Source organism: Pogoniulus pusillus, chromosome Z, assembly GCF_015220805.1.
Source record: "Pogoniulus pusillus isolate bPogPus1 chromosome Z, bPogPus1.pri, whole genome shotgun sequence".
Taxonomy (NCBI): Eukaryota; Metazoa; Chordata; class Aves; order Piciformes; family Lybiidae; genus Pogoniulus; species Pogoniulus pusillus.
In genome coordinates this window covers 87,538,288-87,559,386 of record NC_087309.1, presented here as the reverse complement: position 1 = coordinate 87,559,386, position 21,099 = coordinate 87,538,288, and the positions used below count along the sequence as shown (strand labels likewise).

At 42.6% G+C, this 21,099-nt stretch overlaps 1 protein-coding gene across 5 annotated transcripts in view; it reads left to right on the top strand.

Moving 5' to 3' along the window:
• Nucleotides 1-9,545: 9,545 nt before the first annotated feature.
• FSD1L (fibronectin type III and SPRY domain containing 1 like) overlaps nucleotides 9,546-21,099 on the top strand; it is a 34,891-nt gene continuing 23,337 nt past the window's right edge. For all 5 annotated transcript variants that reach the window (XM_064176878.1, XM_064176879.1, XM_064176877.1 and 2 more), the window contains exons 1-4: nucleotides 9,546-9,649; nucleotides 13,759-13,854; nucleotides 14,669-14,800; nucleotides 18,003-18,104. In XM_064176878.1, coding sequence (XP_064032948.1) covers nucleotides 9,635-9,649; nucleotides 13,759-13,854; nucleotides 14,669-14,800; nucleotides 18,003-18,104 — 345 coding nt within the window. In that variant the 5' untranslated portion in view covers nucleotides 9,546-9,634. The remainder of the gene's footprint in view (nucleotides 9,650-13,758; nucleotides 13,855-14,668; nucleotides 14,801-18,002; nucleotides 18,105-21,099) is intronic.

Here is a 21,099-nt window from a genome sequence, read left to right as displayed (position 1 = left end):
AGTTTCTCTGTAAGATACAGAAAGTTAAGGGGTCAGATCCATCATCCATTGCTGCTCTCCTAAGGAGTCATACAAATACATGGAACACTGCCTTCTCATGCGTGCAAAAATGTAAATTTCAACTCTTTTTTAATTCTCTTCTTGTCCTTGAGGCCAACTGCCCTGAATCACCTTTTAACCTCATCCTAATCACTGCACTCCTATATCTTTATATGCTTTAAATGTGTGCTTACAAATAAACTGCTGGCTTTCAGTAACAGATACTGGTCACCATGAGAGCAGTCACACACTGGAATCATCTCCCAGAGGAAGTGGTGGATTCCCTTACATTGGTCAGCTTTAAGACTCAGCTTGACAGGGTGGTGGGCCAGGTCATTTCAACTCAACTGTCACCCAGAGAGGTTGGATCCTTGGGGTCCCTTCCGACCTGGCATTCTGTGATTCATGTCACAGGTAAAACTCCAGTCTGCACATCTGATGTTCATATGATCATCTGCTTTCCTTCTCCCTATCTGCCTTACATCTCTTCTTTTCACTCAGCACCTCAGTTGATCTTGAGGTGTCACCCCAACACTTGCTCCTGCAATCTGGGATAGTGATCACCTTTTTGCTGCTGTCTCTTTCCTTTTTCAGTTTGTCTATCTCAGGATTTGAACATCCTGTGATCCTGTCATCTCTCAGGGAAATAAAGTGGAAGCCACTGCCATTCTCCAACTCTAGCTTGCCCTGATAACTTCAGTGAAGGTAGGCAGACGGATAATATCTTCAAATCTCTGTCCTGCCTTTTACAAGATCAGTGGATGACCATGCTGTTCCTCTGCTATTTTAAGCTTTAATCTCTCTGCGCTGTAGCTCAACGATGTCAAGAGAGAACACAGATCTGTTACTACCTCCTTTCACACCCATGCTACGGTTCTGTCTCAGTGTAGGTGCATCACTGTGCAGTCTTTGGTAAAACCAGAAGTCTCACTCCAGCACAAAACATTACTGGTGAGATTGATTTCAATTGTGCTTAGCTCTGCCCTCTCTTAACCACCCTGCAAGCAGAGTGGACAACAGAAACACACTTTCAAGTGCTTTTAAACATCTCACCCTAAAACGAATGAGGACCCAAAGGCCTTGTGGATGGTGGATTTCAATTTAATTCTTCAAGTAGCAGTTAAGTGAAAGGGCTAGATGCATGGCCCCTCCTCAGCACAGCAGTCTGCACGTGGCACCACAACCATAAATAAAGGCAGCAATTTGTTCAGCCAGAGACAGAGCCTGGACTCAGATCTTAACAACCTTAAAGCTTTTGTTTAAAGTGTATTTTATCTTGGACCCAGTTATAATTCAAGCACTGTATTTCATGTGAAGTGCTCCCTTTGAAAAAGAAAAAAAAAAAACCAAACCAAAACCAAAACAAGAGGAAGCTGCACACTCTGCACAGGCTCCAGGGCAGGCGAGACAGGGAGACTTGCATTGATTTCCACAGGGTTTCACTGCCCTTTTCAACTGAAACTCGAGAGCACCCTAATTCAGAACCTAGAATTTTGTAATTAAAGATTCCTTCAGTGAGTGGCATTAGTAGAGCCTACTGCTATGTGTTGTTACCCACCTCTACTCCAAGATACCACAGCTGGCAAGCAGAAGACCCCCATCATCCTCAGCACACAGACCAACATGCATGGAAGCTCTTCTAATGGCAGGTGTGTCCCTGCAGCTGTCTCATGGTGTCCTTTTCTGTATGAACCCTCAGCATTCCTGAGTGGGTGAGAGCAGTGGGCCACTGTGTTGGACAAGTGCCTGCAAGAGCAGGGACTGAGGGAGCTTTGGGCACAGGTGGGGACAGTGAATGCAGTGAACACAATAATGAGTGCAACTGATGTCCAGGTCAGGGGATGCCACACACAGCCTGGGAGGACATGAGTTCTTGCAAATTCTCCTTTGTTGTTGCTCTTCAAATATTTCACAAAGTTCCTCAAATGTCCTGAACAACTTCAGTAAATTCTCTTTGCCTGATCAAAATGCAGAACTTCAGAAAAGGACCTGCCCCACTATTAATTACAAATGCCTGTCTGTGACCAGGGAGATACCCATCTGGCCATCTGGCCAGCAAATGGTGGGCTCTACAAGCCAGACACTTCTAAATTGCATTAGCAGCAGGAAGCTCTTTCTGTAAAAGAAGGTATGCTTCACAGTGGAGCTTTACTGATCTGGTCTGCCATACCAAGCTGTGGAGGGAGCCAGCAGGCCACAATGAACATGGGATGTCTCTGCAGCAAGGCTCACCCTGCCCCACAGAGTATGCAGGTGCTGTGGGGAAGGCAACCAGGTCTGCTAGATTGTGAGGACTGAGTGCATCTCTTCCTTTGAGGAGAGCACTGGTGGTATTGGAGTGGAGTGGGAGTTTGCTGTATTTGGAAGGCAAGTGTAGGCCCCTGACCAGACACTCCTCTGGCTTTCAGACCACCTGCAACACCTCAGAGGAGACCCAGGAATACCATCTATGCCATGCCTTCAGCTCTGTTTGCATCCAAGCTATAGTCTCTATGTACATGAGAGCTTCCCCCTGTGCAAAGCCTTCAGACCCCACCATTCTACTCAGCAAAACAGTGGTAACTAATGGATAAAATTGACAGGTCATACACCATGTTTGGAGGTACAGCATTCCTGATGGACACTGATAATGGGCAGGTAATCCACTGCTCTCCTCTGGCCAGGCACACTGATGAAAACACAGTGCCATCAGCTGGGCGTTTGCAGCCACCTGCCTATCACCAGAGCCCAGGCAACTTACCTACCAGAAGGCAGGGGTTTCGTATCACCACATCTGTGCTCAGCAAGCTCTTTGAGGTGGACAAAAATACACAGAGAATGTATGCCTGTCTTATGTGAGGAGGGCAAACCTGTCTGCAGCACAAAAACAGGATTAGAAGGTTCTGAGCCCATTAAGAGGACAGAGTCTAATCCTTGCTGTGAAGAAGCTTTAGGAAGCCCTGTGTCCTCCATGGTATACCCACCATCCACCAGCACTTCCTTGCTGCTTGAAGGCAGGCATGTCAGCAGTGGTGCGCCTGGCACAGGGACGAAAGCCTTTGCCAGCAATTTGCTTTGGGAACCTCTCACAAAGAAAGTGGAGATTCAAACGGGAAAGTAGTATTCCTTAGCTTTTAATGACCAGACAAGTGCAGCCCAGAAAAGCATAGCCAGCCTTGAAATCCTTATTAATTGTGCTCCCCCTCTTCTGAACTAAACTTGGTCTCTCGACTGGAGTATGCCAGCACATCTCTCCCCGGAGGTTAGAGCTCAGAGTATTCATCATCTCTTACCCCCTGCTCCCTCACTCTTTACTGGAAAAATAAGCAGCAGAAGACACTTCTTCCCAGGTGCATTTCCTTTTATGCCATGTGAAAAAGCTCCCTTTCTCTGCTCTTTCTCCTGCTGTTGCCTCTGCTCCTTCATGATTTATCTCCTTGCTCTGCCTGCGCTCTTTCTGCTCCTGGCTGGCTGCAGGGCTTCTCAAAATCTAGTTTTAAAATGTGAAGTGACTTCTGGACTGTGTGGCTCTAGGCCAAGCTTTCATGAGCAGTGGCTAAAAACTTGTACTTATGCACTGCTTTTTGACATGGGTCAACGCCTGTTCCAATAGGCATTCTGGCATAAGGGGAGCAACGTCAGAAAGTGACAAAATTATGTGAGTTGAAGAACTCATCTTCATGGGTGGCTGACTCCTAAGCAATACACTTAACTCTTTTTTTCATGTAATGGCCTTCCATTTCATTCCAGAAGCTCTCATAAACTCCTATGCCCCTGCCTCAATCAAACGATGTGTAGGTATAACTATACATATATCTTCCTATACAGATGTATCCTGTATCCTGAAGAGTTCCTCTTGCTCTCTGGGGAAAAACAAACCAACCAACCAAACAAACCCCCCAAAAACCCAAATAAACAAAGAAAAAACCCCAACAAATAAAAATAAAATCACAGTAGTTACATTAGTTAAGTGAAACTGAAGGCCAAACTTGACTGGGCTGAGTCCTTTTGAAACTCACTCAACATAAAACACCAGTGGTATAAGAACAAAGCTTACAGCAAGACTGGGTCCCAGAGATGGCACCAACTTGCTGCCATGCCAAGGGACTGATGTGTTACCAGAGAGCTGGAACCAGCACAGGACAAAGGTCTGCTACTAACAGAACTGTTTTTGCTGGACTTGGATGCTCCCTTTTCTTAGTCTCATAGCTTATGTATTTTAAAGTAAGGCCAGTTTCTGGGTCAGAATATAGCTATTTTCTTTCAGTTCTAGTTGTAAGGACAATTCCTGGCACTGGAGGAGTAATTTCTGTAGGTTTAAGTGTATCCAAAATATCCGAAACTCTTATCTGTTCACTTTCCTCCGTGGACACATACAGCTCGTTTTGCACTCTACTGAGTGAACAGGATCCTACCTCAGGGCACAGCTGTGAGCCTCTCTGTGATACATGGGGCAACATGGCATGGGATGGGAGCAAGGGGGCTGAGGAGCTTGTCCCAAGGGAAATACACTCTACTGTGATGTGACAGATGGACTTCAAATACAGCTGTGCAATGGTCTGAGGATACATGGGAGAGTTGCACAAGGTAAAGGTACTGAAAGAGTGAAGCATAGATATGGGAGTGAGAAGTGGGATAAAAAATAAATGTGGAATTTAACAGTAGAAGGTACTACGAATAGGAACACAAGGTCTCTATCTGATTAGCTTAGGTATGATTTTCTTGTGTCTTCAGAATGTTTTTCAAGCAGGTTTTGGAGCACATACAGGAATGTGGGTTCTAGGTGTGTGTACAGGCCTGTTCACTGAAACCACAGAATTAATCTGCACAGGGTAGAATACTTAGGGCTTCTGAAAGAGGTTGTGGTTTGACAGCACACCAGCAACACTCTTTTCCTCAAGCTACACAACACATGCTGGTGAGCCTGTTATGCATGCATTGCCTTCTCAGCTAATTGTGCTCAGAAAGCCACGTTTCTACACAGGGAAACAGCAAAACCTCCAAAACCAAGTGCTGTGGCTGATCCAGGACATGCTCTGTGCCACATTTCTATTTTTTGTTATTTTTCCTTTCCCTCAGAAATATCCAAGCCTTGAACTTCAGGCTGCATGGAGCAAAGGGAGAGTGAGCCAGCACAGGCACTCTTTTTATCTGGAGCAGGATATGTCTTTAATGGATACAGGCTCAAAGCTCTTTGGCAATGGTGATGGTAAGCTTGAGCTAGGGTGAAAAATATTTCAACCTGCCTATCTTTATTTACTGTGTATAAAGTATTGATAATGATTTTTATACCAGTCTCAGCAAATTCGTTTCCTCCCTCCTCACAATTCAGTGCTACTAAAGACAATGCTAACTTACAGTGCTTAAAACAAGGAAAACATTAAAGAGCTTTAAAACATATAATCAACCAGGTTGGAAGAGATCTCCAAGATCATCAAGTCCAACCTAGCACCCAGCCCTGTCCAATCAACTAGACCATGGCACTAAGTGCCTCAGCCAGGCTTTGCTTGAACATCTCCAAGGATGGCAACTCCACCACCTCCCTGGGCAGCCCATTCCAATGGCAAATCACTCTGCCAACAACTTCCTCCTAACATCCAGCCTAGACCTCCCCAACACAACTTGAGACTGTGTCCCCTTGTTCTGTTGCTGGTTGCCTGGGAGAAGAGACCAACCCCACCTGGCTACAGCCTCCCTTCAGCTAGTTGTAGACATCAATGAGGTCACCCCTGAGCCTCCTCTTCTCCAGGCTAAACAACCCCAGCTCCTTCAGCCTCTCTTCATAGGGCTTGTGTTCCACACCCCTTGCCAGCTTCATTGCCCTTCTCTGGGTACCTCCCAGTATCTCAACATCTCTCTTGAATTGAGTAGCCCAGAACTGGACACAGGACTCAAGGTGTGGCCTGACCAGTGCTGAGTACAGGGGAAGAATAACCTCCCTTGTCCTACTGGCCACACTGTTCCTGATACAGGCCAGGATGCCAATTTGACACTTTATATGCAATAACATGGAAATATTAAATGGAGGGTAGTTCAAGTCTCAGGTTGTTGGGTTTTTTTTGGGAGGGAGTGTTGTCTTTGCTTCTTGTTTTGTTTTGCTTTGTTTTTTAATGAATGTTTTAGTGTGTATAAAACCAGGACCACAGTAGATTTTAATGTGCATTCCAGGGGCAGAATAAGCCATTGCTCAAGTTTCAGAACACATTTTACTTTCTTCCATTTCTAATTGGAAGACTACTAAGAAAATGCATCAAAAATCAAAGCCCTACTATACTAAGTATACCTATATGACACACGGTTCTTATCTCAGTTATATTTGTGTGCACATTTTAGTTCCATGGTTGCAGAGCCTGTTGAGACAATAAAGCAGATTTGGTAGCCACTGTGCTCTCTGCATGTGCATAAACAAAACCTCACTGTGCTTCCTTCAGTGCAGTGACTGATGCAAAGAGCAGTGGGAAAGTCTGATTTCCTCTGCCCACTGTCCTCTGTTCTTGATATGAAGCAGAACACTCTGAAAGAGGCACACCTTTACCACATCAGAAGTACCAAAGGGTATTGAAAGATTTTCTCAGTTCAACTGTTCAGCTGCAGCTGATACTTTGTTGAAAAAAAAACAAAAAACCTAACACGTTCAGGAGTAGTTAGTGTGAAGAAGGAAATGACACAAATCTTGCTGTCTTGAGTCATAAGAGAAACACTGCAGTAATTAAAGTTAACATAAAGAGCCATTACTGGACTGAATACTGAGGCTTTGGTGTTCACCAATGTAATGAAGCAATAATCAAGCACTGAAGGAGCAGCACTGTCATGATCCCTTGCCCTATCCACAGTGACTCCCAGGAAGTTGAGTGCATGGTCCATGAAAACCCTCTTAACCAGCCCCATTGGATAAGAGGAAGGAAAGGAATATATTACCACCCTTAAAGGCACTTTTCTGTCTTTAGCTGGAGGACGAGAGAGAATGCTCCAGGCTCAGCCTTTTCAGTCTGTGCTGTCCTTGGTCTGCAGAGAAGGTCCAAGGAGGGTGTTGCCAAGTCCTGTGACGTTTCCAGCGTGTGGTGTTTTCAGTGGAGTTCTCTCCTGTAGAAGAGTTCTTCTTTTCTTCTCTAAGCTGGCATAGCTTGGAGCTTTTTTATAATTTGTTTTTACCACAGCTTCCTCCTGGCCCCTCACCCTTAGTATGCAGATGTGTCCAGGTGTTGTCTCCAGAGAGTGTTGTGTTTTCAAGGGTCTGGTGCCATCGTGGGCCTTTGCCCCCACTATGCTACCTACTTCTTCACATGCACACTCAGGCTTACTGGGCGAGTGCTGTGGAGGGCCTGTAGGCCCGAAAGCAGGCTTATTTGTGCCTGCTCTGCCTGGACATGTCTCTCTGCCTGCAGCAGGGGTAAATGAGCACAGAGGAGCACAACAGACCGGGGCCATAAAGTCAGTTGCCCAGGACACCTGATTGTGTAAGCCCCCACACGCCCAGCTTGTGTCTCCCTGGTGCAAGCCCATGTGATCCCCATATTTGGCATAGTCCAGGCAAATGCCTTTTGCCTAGTATGGTAAGGTTTGGCTGACTGCCAACCTGATTGTCTATTCTAGTGGCCAAGGAGATCACTAATTCTTGTCCCACATTTAATAAATAGGGGCCCACAGGCTCACGTGCAGCCTTCCCCACATTACTTGTGGCTCCACCACGTTGCTTGCTTGCCTGCCTGCACACCCCTGGAGAGAGCAGCCAGCAGAAATCAGCAGCACAAGGTCAGAGACTGCCATTTCCCCTGACGCTGGAGGATTCCAGCCTTAAAGTCCACAGGCAGAGACCCTGAAGAATTGGACACTTGCAATAGGCTGTGACGTAGCCCCGGAGGGTGATTTCTTATTAATCCGAATTGTGAGTAAATACTTGAATGCCTCTGTAATTTCTGTTACCTCTGCCATAAAGCAGAAAGCAGATTACAGTATAAGACCCCAGGTGGCATTAAGCTGCAGGGAAAACTCTCTCTGTGTTAACAGTTTCAATGTTTGCTAGTTATTAATAAGCTTCTGTAGATACATCTTCCCATAATGTCTTCATAACCGCGTAAAGAACAATTTAATATTAAAGTTCAGTGGTTGGGGGTGGCGAGAGTTGGAATATTGGAAGTTAATAAATATATATATATATTTATAAATATCCTCTCACATTAATTAATTTCTTCCCTCCGCCACAACCAGTGTACGGGCAGAATCCCCCTCCGCGACAGCGAGGACAAGCAGATTCTTCATTGCATATTCCAAGGTGGTCTACCCACCACTCCTGCAGCAGGTGCTGTCTTGGTAAGCAGATCTTATCTTTTGTTGAGACATATCTCAGTTCTTGATGCAATCACGAGGTGATTTGCATCCAGGACTCGCTTCCTGCAGGTACTTGGCAAAATCTCCTCACTGTGATAAATCACCATACTAGATGCAGGCTCCCATTGCTGCACATCTGGTGTGAAATGCCTAAGTTTTTATTATCTGCAGAGTCCTCAAATCTGCCACAAAACTGTAACACTACGCTTCAGCCCAGTGGCTGTTTTACAGCTGTACCTCTGTGAAATGTCATCATTATGAAATTACTGTTTTTTTCCCCCAATATTGCAGTGACAAACTTTTTTTCCTTTTTTTAAAACGGGACTATCAAACTCTTGGGTGAAGCAAAGCTGTTTTATGGGTTGTCTCACCAAACACATATACATAATACAGGACCGCAATGTAACATAGCATCTGTTACCCCACTGCTGCGCTGTGGTGACCACATGCAATGCCTAGGCTAAGGGCACTGGCTGCACAGCCGCACAGCACCACCGGCCACAGGGGCGCTTCCCTACAATGTGCAGGAGGAGGCAAGTGCCAGGTGCCTGTGCAGGACCCGGGGCCTATCACACCTCCAGGAGTCACTGAGGCTTTTGGAGTGCATGCCCTCTGGAACCTAGTACCAGCCTTGCAGCGGGGAGACCCTGCTCTCTCCTGCCCCCTCAGAAACGTGGTGGCACACCTGACATTGTGAAAGAGCCCTAAGATCAGATATCAACCACGCCCACTGAACTGTGTTCTGAGTGTGCCCCGAGCTGACACACGCAATCTCTCTGTTACAACTACCACTGCCCGGGCCACAGACAAAGAGGCGACCACAGACAACTGCCAGTTCCCGCTAGACAGGACACAGCACCACACATGCTCGCCATGTGACTCTCCGGCCGCTGGCGAGGCTGGAACACAAGCACCCAGAGCCACCCACCGCCAGCCCCCTCCGCGGCGCCCAGCGCCGGCTGCGCTCAGCTCCCGCTGCGCATGCCCACAGGCGCGCTCTCGCGGGGGGAGGAGCCGCTCACAGGGCAGGGGCGCGCGCGGACAACGCCTGAGGCGGAGCCTGCCGGGCAGCGCGCATGCGCAGGCCGCTCTGCTCCCTGCCGCTGCGCATGCGCCAGGGCGCCGAGGCGGGGCGGGGCTGCGCGGGGCGGGGCTGCGCGGGGCGGGCTGAGGGCGGACTCGCCGAAGTACCGTGGCGGGGCTGGGCGAGCTTCCCGCTGCCGGCCCCAGCTGCTGGCCTCTGGTGCCGGCCCCGGCTTCCCGCGGCGGCTTCCCTCGCTCTCTCATCATGGATGAGCAGAGGGTGAGTCCTGCCGGTGGGAGCATGTCTCCTCACGGGTAGCGTCGGGCGGCTGGACTGAGCTGGCGTGGGCTGGGCTGGGCTGTTCAGGGAGGGAAGGCGAGCCTGGCCTCCTTTAGCGGCTTTGCCGCCGGGCTTTGGTGTGGAGGCTGCGGCGAGCCTTCGGGACTGCCGTTGGGAGCTGCCGAGAGGGCGGGTGGGGCGTTTCCTCGGCATGTCTTCGTTGTTCGGGTGCTCAGCTTGTCTGCCTGAGGAGATTAGCCGCTGCAGAGCAGGCGCCTGCCCATCTGGGTTGCTGCGGGACCTTGGGCAGGCCTCCTCACTTGGAGAGGAGCGGGAGCCAGGTGGCGGGGCGCCGGCCGGGACGGGCTTCTCCGTGTCTGCTGGCGCGACTGCATCCGTTGCTACTTGATAATGAAGTGTAGGTCTCCTCACTTAGTGTATTCCTGTCATAAGTAATTATGATGCGTACATAGGCCCTTCTGTTGGCCATTCATGTAATCCTGTGCTGACGGGAACTAATTAATAAAAGCGTTTTGTAGTTGTTGGGTGTGTTGTGTTTTTCTGGGTTTGAGTTTTGTTTGGTTTTTTTTGCAGTGACAGCTGCCCCGTAATTTCGTCCTCCTCTTACTTGCCATCTGCCCCTTCAGGGAAACCGCTGAGGAGCCTCTGCTCCTGGATCCAGGCTCCATATGCCTGGCCCAGGGATGGGACATTATAAAAATGATACTCTCTGCATGTAGTTCTGAGTCAGTCTTCTGGCTTTAATACTAGCAGTCGAAAATGGCTTAAGTTACACTGCCGGGAAGACGTTTATTCCTTACCTTGGAAACTGATTTGTGATTAGGTTCTGGATAACTAGCACTGCTAATGGGTTGAATTTTACAGATCACAGATGTTTGCTATTTTAGTTCAGGTGTTTGTGCACTGCCACTGCACACTTACCGCTGTTTTGGAATGTGAGATGTGGAGTGCCAAAGAAGTGTGCTTTTGGTAGATAGCAGAGTGTATCTACCACGATGTAAATGTAAATTTAGGTCTGTCTGCCTTTGCCAGCTTTATGTGAGAATAGTCTCTGTCGAAAGGCATAAATGAAGGTTGCAGCTGTTGCGATTGCTCTAGGTGGGCGGTCCTGAGTTCTGTCATTGATCATGTTTGAATTTTAGTGCTGCTCCGAGGTTCTGATTACAGTAGTAAAGTAGCGTTTGGTCTCATATTTTACAGTACTTTGTTAATTTGCTGTCATGACATGCATTGTGTCAAGTACTCCTTCAAACTTTTGCAACCGCAGAGTGTGGACGAATGCAAAGTATGTTGTTTTGTTTGAAATTTGATCTGCCCATGAAGGTTAATGTGACATGGGATTTTGTCTTAGGCCCGAGCCTGCTTTAGGAACTCTGTTCTGCATCCAGTTGTCATAAGACTTCAGTATGATCTTGAGCAAGTTGATAACTTGCTTCTTAAACAGAACGGGTGCAATTGCTTAATTTGTCGAGGCTGATTCTTTGACTTTTGCAAGGTGTCCATCTGTTTTAGCAGGTACTATATGATGTTACTTAACTGCTATTCAAAGAAGAGTATGTTGTCTACTTTCATGCTTTATGGCAAGACTACAATTCACCTCATATTGCAGGGCTTCTTACACATTTTCATATCATTTTATGCTCTGCATCCTCTGAGCTTGGTGCTTTTGCAGTACATCTATGAACTTGGTAGTTTTTATAGCATCTTTTTTGTTAAACGTGGGTGTGACTTTTCAGAGATTCCTATCAAGGAAAGAAATGGCATCAGTGCAGTGTTTTGAATTTGACATTTGTCTTGGTGTATGTGGACGAAAATCTATTAGTTATGTGGTAGTGAATAGAAAATTACACTAGAAAACATTGTATATTTATGATGCCTAAAAAACCCCCAACTTTCTGTTCTGTGTCTGGTGCATTGTTTATGGACAAATTTGGTCTACTGCTGGTGGATGTTTTTAGACTTCTTGCATCTGCATTTGTAGAAGACATCTAAATTTCGTGTACCAAACCTACTGAGATTTCTGTTTGGAGAAATTTGTAGCAGTAAAGTACTGTACTGATCCCTGTTGGGTCAATTGACTTCAACTTCAAGTGTGGTGGAAGTACTTGTTCGGCAGCTGTATTCCAATTGCTGCTATGTATTTGACCATGTAAAGGTTTTCTAATTATTCCTGACCTATGGATTGTTTCCTGTAGTTGTATGTAGCTCTAATATCCAAAACCATTGTTCAGTACTATGTACAAGAAGGCTAACATTTTTACTTGGTGTAAGCAAGCCCTAAACTCGTAACTGAAAGAGGATTGGGAGTTTTCTTCTTCATCTAAATTGACAGATAGGTTTATAGGATCTAAAGCTTAACTGTGGGCTGTGTGACATGTGAGAACAATTGCTTCTGGTCAGCATTGAATTTACAATCTGGACAATAGCATTTCATTTCCTAATTTAATGTGTAGAAGATTGTCTTTGAACATGTTCAGCTTTAAGAAGACAATGAAAAGATTCCATAATGATCAAATAATTGCTAACTGATCTAAAAGAAGCCAATCTGATCTTGTTTCTCCTCTTAAGAGTCCTAGTTTCAATCATTGCTATCTATTCTGTTACATCTTTATGTAACACCGTTACAATGCCTCTGGTAAAAGCAGTAAAACTTCACTTTCCTCTGCTGGTGGTTTAACTTTGTGAGCATAATGCGATGCTGATGAGTAATGGACCAGAGTACAAACTGCAGCTTCTTTGCAAATTTGTTGAAAACTGCCGAGGAAGAGGTCACATGAAACAGATGTGAACATGGCTTAGGACTGGTAGAGAAGATTCTGTATATCAAACAAAGTGTTGGTGTTGTGAAAGGATAAAAAAGTTTCTTTTTAGTAAACAAATGTGATCGAAGTAGTAAATGCTTAAGAAGAGGATCTTTATGGGTGGGACCTTTGCAATATCTTTTTTGTCTGCCTGTTTTCAAGGTGTGCTTATTAGCTCCCTATGTCTCAGTTCCCTAGATGTTGTCAAGTAACAATGTCAAGCTAAACAGTTTGAAACTCTGAGTCAAACTGATTATCAATGTCCTAATTGTAGTTAAGGCATGCTTTGCTTTTCTTTAGTGTCAGATCTAGCATTTTAGAGTTAGATTTGCTTCTATAATTTGTTATTGATCATCCTGAATTAAATACTAGAAAGCCTTTGGTTACTTTTTCAGCCTTGTCCTTTATTTTTACTTAGGTACCATGTTTTTGGTTGTTTTGTTTTTTTTGTCAAAGTTTTACAGTATGGGAGTGACTACTCAACAATGTTAGACTTGGTAGCTCTATTTAATTTAAACATACATTTTTATATCCCTGACAGTTTTGATTGCTTACTATTTGCCAAGCTTGTAAGTTGAATCTACTGCTGGAATAACACACCAGAGAAATAATTTTTATCCTTTCTCATCTATCAGTAAGCTTTCATCTTTGAGGACACTTTCAGCTGGAATAATGAATTATTTGCTGAAATATTTTACCACTTGTAGAATATGTTTTAAAATCACTGCTGAAAGTTCTGTTCTTTATATGGAGTAAGCTACCAGCTTAGCTGTTTTAACAGTAGCTTCTTTTGACAGTTTTTGTTCCGAGTTAGACTTTTACCAGGTCTTTGTTTTGGTGTGGGGTTTTGCTGGTTTTTTTTTTTTTTGGTTGTTTTTTTTGTTTGTTTGTTTGTTTGTTTGTTTGTTTTTTTCCTAATTGGTTCTCTATTTGGTTTTGCAAGCACTAGCTTTCATGTCTGGAGAAGTTGCATGTGCCTGAATATGTATCCAGTAGGTATAAATGGATTGGGAGTTGCAGTAACATAGGTAGCAAAACATTTGATAAAGAGGTGTGTCATAAACAAGATGCTTGATTTCTTTGAAATTTGTCTTACAACACTTCAAATCTTAAATCTTTGGTTTGTTGAAATGCTTGTTAAGACTTTTATATCCCTGTTTTCTGACAAAATGGGTTGAATTCATGACACCTGGAATGTGTATGATGCATCTCCCACATGCTGAAATGGTGATGGTTAAAAATATAAGGTTCTATTACAACTTCTCTCCTTTGTTTTTGTAATTCTAGGAGACTCTGCAAAGGATTGTTTCTACTCTAGCGAACAAAAATGATGAAATTCACAACTTCATTGACATGCTGAACCACACAATAAGAAATGTTCAGGTATAAGTGCATTAAAGCTTGTAAGCTGTAGCTGAGATAGGAGCAACTTTGTGGTTTTGTCAGTCTCAAGCTGGGTAGTGTATAAAGGATGTGTAATGAGACCTGAAACCAGATAGTAACACTTTTTTTCCCCCAAATGTGTTTCCAGTTAAAAAGTGTGGTGTTTTTGCTTTTAATGCAAAAAGCTGGTTTAGGATTTGATTTGTGTGGAAGTGAGCATCTGGATTTTGATGCAAGATCTCAAATTCTTGTTAGTTGAAAGCCGTCCATCTTTTGTGACATCTAATCTGCTGGGCAAACTGGGCAATGAGTCCATCCTAATACTTGAGAGAAAGTTCTTTGCTTTGTCTCTGTTCAGAAGTTGCAAATTGTTGGACTTCAGTGAAATTTGACCTAATTTTTAGAGTGTCTAGAGTAGGATAAGATTTAGGTTACTTTAGCCTATCAGTAAGATGCAAGGTGTTGTTTTCATGTTAAATCTGAGCCAGGTCAACTGGATAGCTACCTCATAAGGCAATACATATAAAAATGTAAGGGAATAAGGGCCTTTTGGCATGGAGCAAAGTTGCCAAGTATGTTGGCTTTGTGCAAGTTTGACTATCATTAAATTTTCATGGATTTCAGTCTTCAGTGTCCTGCTGTGAAATCTGCTTAGGCAGTATCCACCATGCCTAATGTTTTGTCCCTTTTTCCAAGGTGAGGAGCAGTGTCAAGGTACCCAGCTTTGTGGCAAAGCATGTTTAGTAAACAATGTCTGAAAGACTATCCTGCATTCTTCCAATACAAATTGCAGCTCTTTAAATTATGTTCTCAGGTAAACTCTTCTAATGCAATCAGTGAGTTGGATGAAGAATTTGATGGTCTGTATTCTATATTGGATGAAATGAAGGGGAGCATGTCCAGCACTATTCAACAAGAGGAAGCTCGTAAAATTCAAGCTTTACAGGTAACTGTATAACTACATCTGTAATTTTTTGTAGTTGAATAGAAGCAGTTTCAAACTCCTATTTTAAAATCTTAACTGAGAAGGAGATTTTGGTAGTGTTGTGAGAAATGTGTTTTCTTTGATGTAAATACTTTCTCACACATCTTTTTCTAGGATGCTTTATGGTCTGGTCTCCAGCATGTTTTGGGTTTTCATCATTGTTAGGTAGAAAGTATTATTACCTGTAGAGTTTACAGGTGGTGAGTAGCTGCATAGTAGCACTACTTACCTGCGTTTACTGCCCTCAAATTACTGAGTAGCCGCTGAACTGAAATTGGTTTCTTCATTCTGGAGTATGGTCACTGGAATGTGTTAGACATGCCTAAGTGATCTATTTAGTCTTGAACTTCAAAGTTGAGAAGCCGTGTATTCTAAGCACAAAGGCTGGTCTTTTGTTGGCAGACCTGACAGTCTTCCACTTGTTAACTTCAGACAAACTTTGTATGTGTGATGCACAACCTATGGGAACTGAGTGTGAACAGATGGTTCCTTGGTGTCTGCTGCTAAAGCACTTACATGAACTTTGCACAGCTTCTAGTTCTGTAACTTTTATACGTGAGAATCTATCCAATGGGTTTCAGAGAAACAGAAACAAAAGCTTAACTTTTTGAAGCACACTTAGTCTTTTGTTTTCCAGTAGTGAGTGCAAAGCTGGGCCTAGCTTTCAGAAAGTCCTCTTGCAAAGTCCAGTTGCAAAGCACAGCTGAATCTTTTAAGCAGAAGATATTTCTCCCACTTTTTTCTTTAAATGATCCTAGCTGCAGCATTCTTGTGTTTTGTCTTAGTGTCAATGCAAACTAATGAGGCAGATGATTGTTCTTGAAGACTTAACAGAAAAAAGTGTCCACAAGCTTCTGTATAAGGTCTGATTTACATTTATACTTGAAAACTGGCACAATTAAGCACTTAAAACATGGAGAGAAAGCGTATTTAAGTTCTCTTAAAGTTTTTCAACAGATCTGCCTACATCCAGAAACAGTTAGAACTTAGGTATTTGAAGTGCTCATCAATGAACAGCTCATAGCAGAGGTTCAGCTGTGGCATGTATCAATTGTTCTAGCTTCTAGTGTAGAAAATCAGAAGTTAATTTTGCAAGGAATGGTTCTGGTAGTTACTTTTCTGGCAGTTTGATACACCACTGAAATTTTATGTTTAATTTGTAGTATCTGTTAGACTTCTGATAGCTAATTTAATTTGATCAAGCTCAGATATGGTTGAACCTAATTTTTCTAGAGGCTTGTTAATGTAATACAACTGTATACAACTGTATCAAGAATGGCTGCCCCGTATCTTATGTTGAACAGCTCAGCTGCAACTTAAAAAGGATGAAGACAAGTGGAACGTTACAGATCAGTGACACAGTTGTTAAGTGCCCTACTTATCTTTCAGCTGAGGCTGTACTGTAACTATAGTCATAAAGGACGTTCTCTTTACTTGATGACAGACCAAGTTGGTCTGTAACTGAAGCACCGCAAGAGTATTTTTCCTGACAGTTAATCCACCAAACCTAGCTAAGAGGTGAAAGACATTGTGTTGAATATATTGATTCAAGTCATTATCTTTGTCTGGCACTGAAAATTTGCTTTATATGAGGAAACCTGAGAACTTCAGTGAGGTCTAAACATCCTGTCTAAAAGAATGGAATTGCTTAATTTGTTAACCTGTTAAAGTGCTTGTACTAAGTGTTCTGTAGTTGACTGGATGCTATTGTTGAGAATAAGCTGTAACTTAAAATGCTGAGACCACATATCGGTGAAAAAAGGGTAAGATTTTAATATTTTGATACTTACAAAATAATTTCCTTGGAATTTAAGGCTGAAAATCAGAAAACATCCTTAAAACTTTGCTTTGAAAATACTGCTTCATTTTCGGGCAGTGTGTTTTAATGACAGTTTATTTTTATCTCCTAAATGCAGATGCATTAGCAGAATGCTAATGGAAGCATCAGTTACTGTGCTATTTCTGCAAAGCTGATTGAAAGTGTTTCTTGGCATTTGCTGCTTCTTTTTTTGAAGTGTTTGCCTGGGACATTCTGGGAGTATTGTGGCATATCTAAGTTTGTCAGCACTGGATATTCTCCAAAAGGGAGTGCAGTTGTATTAGATGAATGATAAGTTGCATTAATGTGTGCTTCAGAAGTTATGTGGACGCTGTGTACAAACTTAAAACTGTTGAACTGTTTCCTTGTTGATATTTTATCCTTGAAATCTGAGGGGCAGCTGGCCCAGATCAATTCAGCAGACCTGCTGAAAGTAGTTTATCTTCTGGAGTATTTCAAACCAGTCTCTTATTGAAGTTGTTGTAACTCTTGGTTGCTTTTGAAATGTCTACTCTAGAGTAAGCTGTCTTTCCTGAAGATAAATAATTATATACATTTGACTTTTTCTACATTACTGTTAGCCATCAGATGAGTAGAAGAACAGCTGAAGCTTGAATAGCAATGCAAAAACTGCTGGAAGGTTTAAAATGCAGATCTTGTTTGACCTACAGGATGTTTTAGGATCCTGCAGTGGATCCTGCATAATACTGTAATAATTTTACAGTATTATGCTGTATCTTCCAGTATTATTTACTTTCAGTAAATAATACTGAAAGTTCTCTGCAATCTGTTTTATATACTAGAAACGGTAATTTACTAATAAGAGAGTTTTAGATAATACAGATAAAATTTATATTCTACCTTTCTTCCTCTACTATCCCCACTTATTACACAGATATATTATTTTTTAGTATTGTCTTGTGAGAGTTCTAGAGTGGTTGAGTATAAAATCATTGCCTTTTTCCAGGTTCCTGCATTAAATAGTAGCAGTTCACTGATGAAATGCAGTTCTGTAAATAGAAATTGTAGTGCACACAGATGAGAGCATGTCTTTGCTTTTGAAAATCTTGATGGTTGAAGAGATAGGCCTTAAAATTAAATCTGAGTTTTAAATCAAACTTCAGTACCTATCCAGCATTTTCTTCTTTGGAATTAGAGCATACACAATATGTCACTGTGCACTTCCCAAGTACAGTGAAGTTCTAACTAACCTGATATCCTAGAGGTAATAGCCTCAATTAGTTAAGGTAATAAAATGCATAGCAAAGCCACATAGTTCTAACTTGTAAATCACTTTTTAAGTGTAAATTAATGAAATTATTCTTATTTCTGTTTTTGTTTCAGGATCAGCTTAGTCAGTGTAGTAATGCCCTAGAGAGTTCTGAAGAGCTACTGGAGCTTGCTGCACAGTCGCTGGACATAAAGGATCCTGTGGAATTCTTAAAGGTAGAAAACATCAAATGGATGTGCATAAGGCAAATGTGGATATTTGTTCAAAGTGTCATTGGCATTACTGTACAGACCCTGCAAACTTACAAAAAATGCTGAAAGTAAGGATAGAGATGCAAATGAACATGTTGTTAATGCCCCACTGGGATTGAGTGACGCACTATAGTCTGAATTTTTATGCCATCTGTAACAAAATGGTTTTTTTGGCTTAGAGTGAGGGGGGAGGGAGAAGAATGTCTTCTCCTGGCAAACTGTCATTGTTAATCACACTTGCACTGATGCTAGGTAAGCAAATTCCGAAAGTGAGGGTAAAATAAATCTCTCTAAAATGGAACCCAGATTTACAAAATATGTGATGGCCAACACTGAAAGCTGTAGCAAGTGACCTTTATGAGAATCTTCAAGTGTTTACTGGCTGATGAAGTGCTTGACGTGAGTCAGCAGTGTGCACTGGTAGCCTAAAAAGTTATCTGTATCTGGGCTAAATCAAAAGGTGCTTCAAGGCTAGCAGGTGAAGGGAGATGAGTCTGCCCATTTGCTCTTCCGCATCCACCTCTGGAGTGCCCAACACAGGAAGGATATCGATTGGTTGAATAGGGTCTGGATGAGGGCCGTAAAGATGATCAGAGGGCTGGAGCACCTGTCATGTTGGGGGCACGCTGAAGGACTTGGCTCTAGTGCAACCTGGAGAACAGAAGGCCTCAGGGAGACCTTATAACAGCATTCCAGTACCTGAAGGAAGCCTACAGGAAAGCTGGAGAGGGGCTTTTTTTAAGGGCTTATGGTGATGAGACCAGGGCCAATGTTTTTAAACTAGAACAGGGTAGATTTAGATTGGACATTAGGAAGAAATTTTTTACTGTGAAGGCAGTGAGACACTGGAACAAGTAGCCCAGAGAAGTTGTGGACACCTCATCCCTCCTAGTGTTTTAAGACCAAACTGGATGAGACTTCATGCAAACTGGTCTAGTATGAGGTGTCCCTGCCCATGGCAGGGGAATTGGAGCTAGATGGTCTCTAATGTTTCTTTCTGTGGTCCCTGTATTCTGGTTGCATCTCTCTGTGAATGACAAGGTGTTTGTTCTGAGGAACTTCATGCAAGCTGTTTATCTTTAATTTGCTGCCCTGGATTCTGTAGGTGTCCTGAAAGACCTTACAAAACTTAATTTAAGGCAATTCCTCAATTCCCTAAAACTTTCTAATGCTTTTGTGTACTGTGTAGGCAAGAGCCTGGTTTGGGCCTGGCATTGTGACTTCAGTACAGATAATGTGTATTTTACCACAGTAGGCTTGTAAATGAGGCAACTTTAACTGGAAGAATATGCTTACAAGTTAATAAAACAATTCTGCATATACACCAACTGTGTACACTAGGCTTGCTGTAATAATCCTTGTGTTAGTAGTGGGGTCAGTCATGCCAAATTCAAGACCTAATTACTTTTGCCTTTCTGCATTTTAACAGGAGCAAGGACACAAATTATTCTAAAAGAGTGGGCAGGGAAGCTGTTCCATTGTGTCACTTATGCCTTTTGGCAATGTGTTTGTGTGCTGTCATGCATTCAGAGTGTCAGCTTTCATATATTTGTCTTGAAGAGTGACAATTCCTAAACTAGAGTGTTTGAGTTGTCCTTTCTGTTTTGTCATAGTGACATGCAAAAAAAAGTTGGCTCTTGAGCACTATGCAGAATATAGCTGTGTAAATTGTTTTTTTTTCCTAACAATTCTAATGCCTCTTTTTTTTCCTTTTCTATCAAATTCATTAAGTAGTGTTGTTAGACTGTTCACTTGCGGGCAAATCTCTTTGAATTTTAAGTCTGAGGCTTGGGATACTGAAGTCCAATTTAGTGAACTTTCAAATGTGCCTTCAGATACAGCATTTAAAGATAATAATGCCATGGCTATTAGCTAGCTAAATCTCTTGTTGTGCTCATAGCAATACCAAGTGTTCCAGCTATTAAGGATAGCTCTAGTCCTAACATCTTTTTGTTTGGAGAAATTTTCTTTGGATCTCCTAGAAAATGAATTAATGAGAAAAAAAGGCATAAAATGAAACCCTTTTTTTCCCTATTGTCATTTTTTCATTGCTTTGTTCATTTGGCTTACCTAGAAGATAGAAGAATGTGAATTTTAGCACACAGGAAGGTGGTTAGACAGAATGTGATTTGACATTGCTGGGCAGCTCATCTGAGGTGTGCTGATACCCTTCTTTGTGAGTAGCCTGGAAACAAACTAAATTGAAAAGAATTAAACTGTTTTGCAGAAGGCTGTTCCTGGGTACCGTGTATTTCTCAAGATGGCAGAGGTTATGGGGATGAGGAAGGCTTTTGTTTCTGAGTAGCTCTGTTTTGTCTGCAGTTGTCCTGTAGGAAAATCAGTCTGTAGTTCCTACAGTAACCTTGGTTTGAGGTAGAACAAAGCTACTTCTTAAGGTAAATTATTTCTAAAGGAAATGGTTCCCACTCTGAGAATATAAAATTTGTTTTATAGCAGAGGCAACTGTGATTTTTTTTTTCATTGAGTGTGTTTTTTATTTATTGAAAGTTTTGAAAATACTCCACTTCTGTTAGACTTTAAATGGAGGAGATACCTGATGTTCCCTGTCTCTTTTGAAGGGAAAATACCTCGACTAAGTTGGCAACAACTAAATTTAGTAGCAGTGTTCAATCATGATTTCAACAACTAAGCTATTACTACTTCCACAATAACATCTTGTCTTAGGTTTGCAGTTCCTCCTGATGAGAGACAGATTTTGTCTTTTAAAATGCCAGTTATTATTTCTTTGAAGTATAGCATTACCACTTCTGCATCTACTTGGGTGATATTGTTTAAATGCTGGGAAAAACTGTGTTCTGTGGTTTTGAATAGCAAGACATGGAGTGAGCCTTTTAGGAAATACTGTCAGAATAGCACAGTAACATTTAGAGAAAAGTTAAAGCAAGTCTTGTTTTTCAGAGTTTTGTCAGCGTATGCATCCTGTGATGTATAGCCAAAC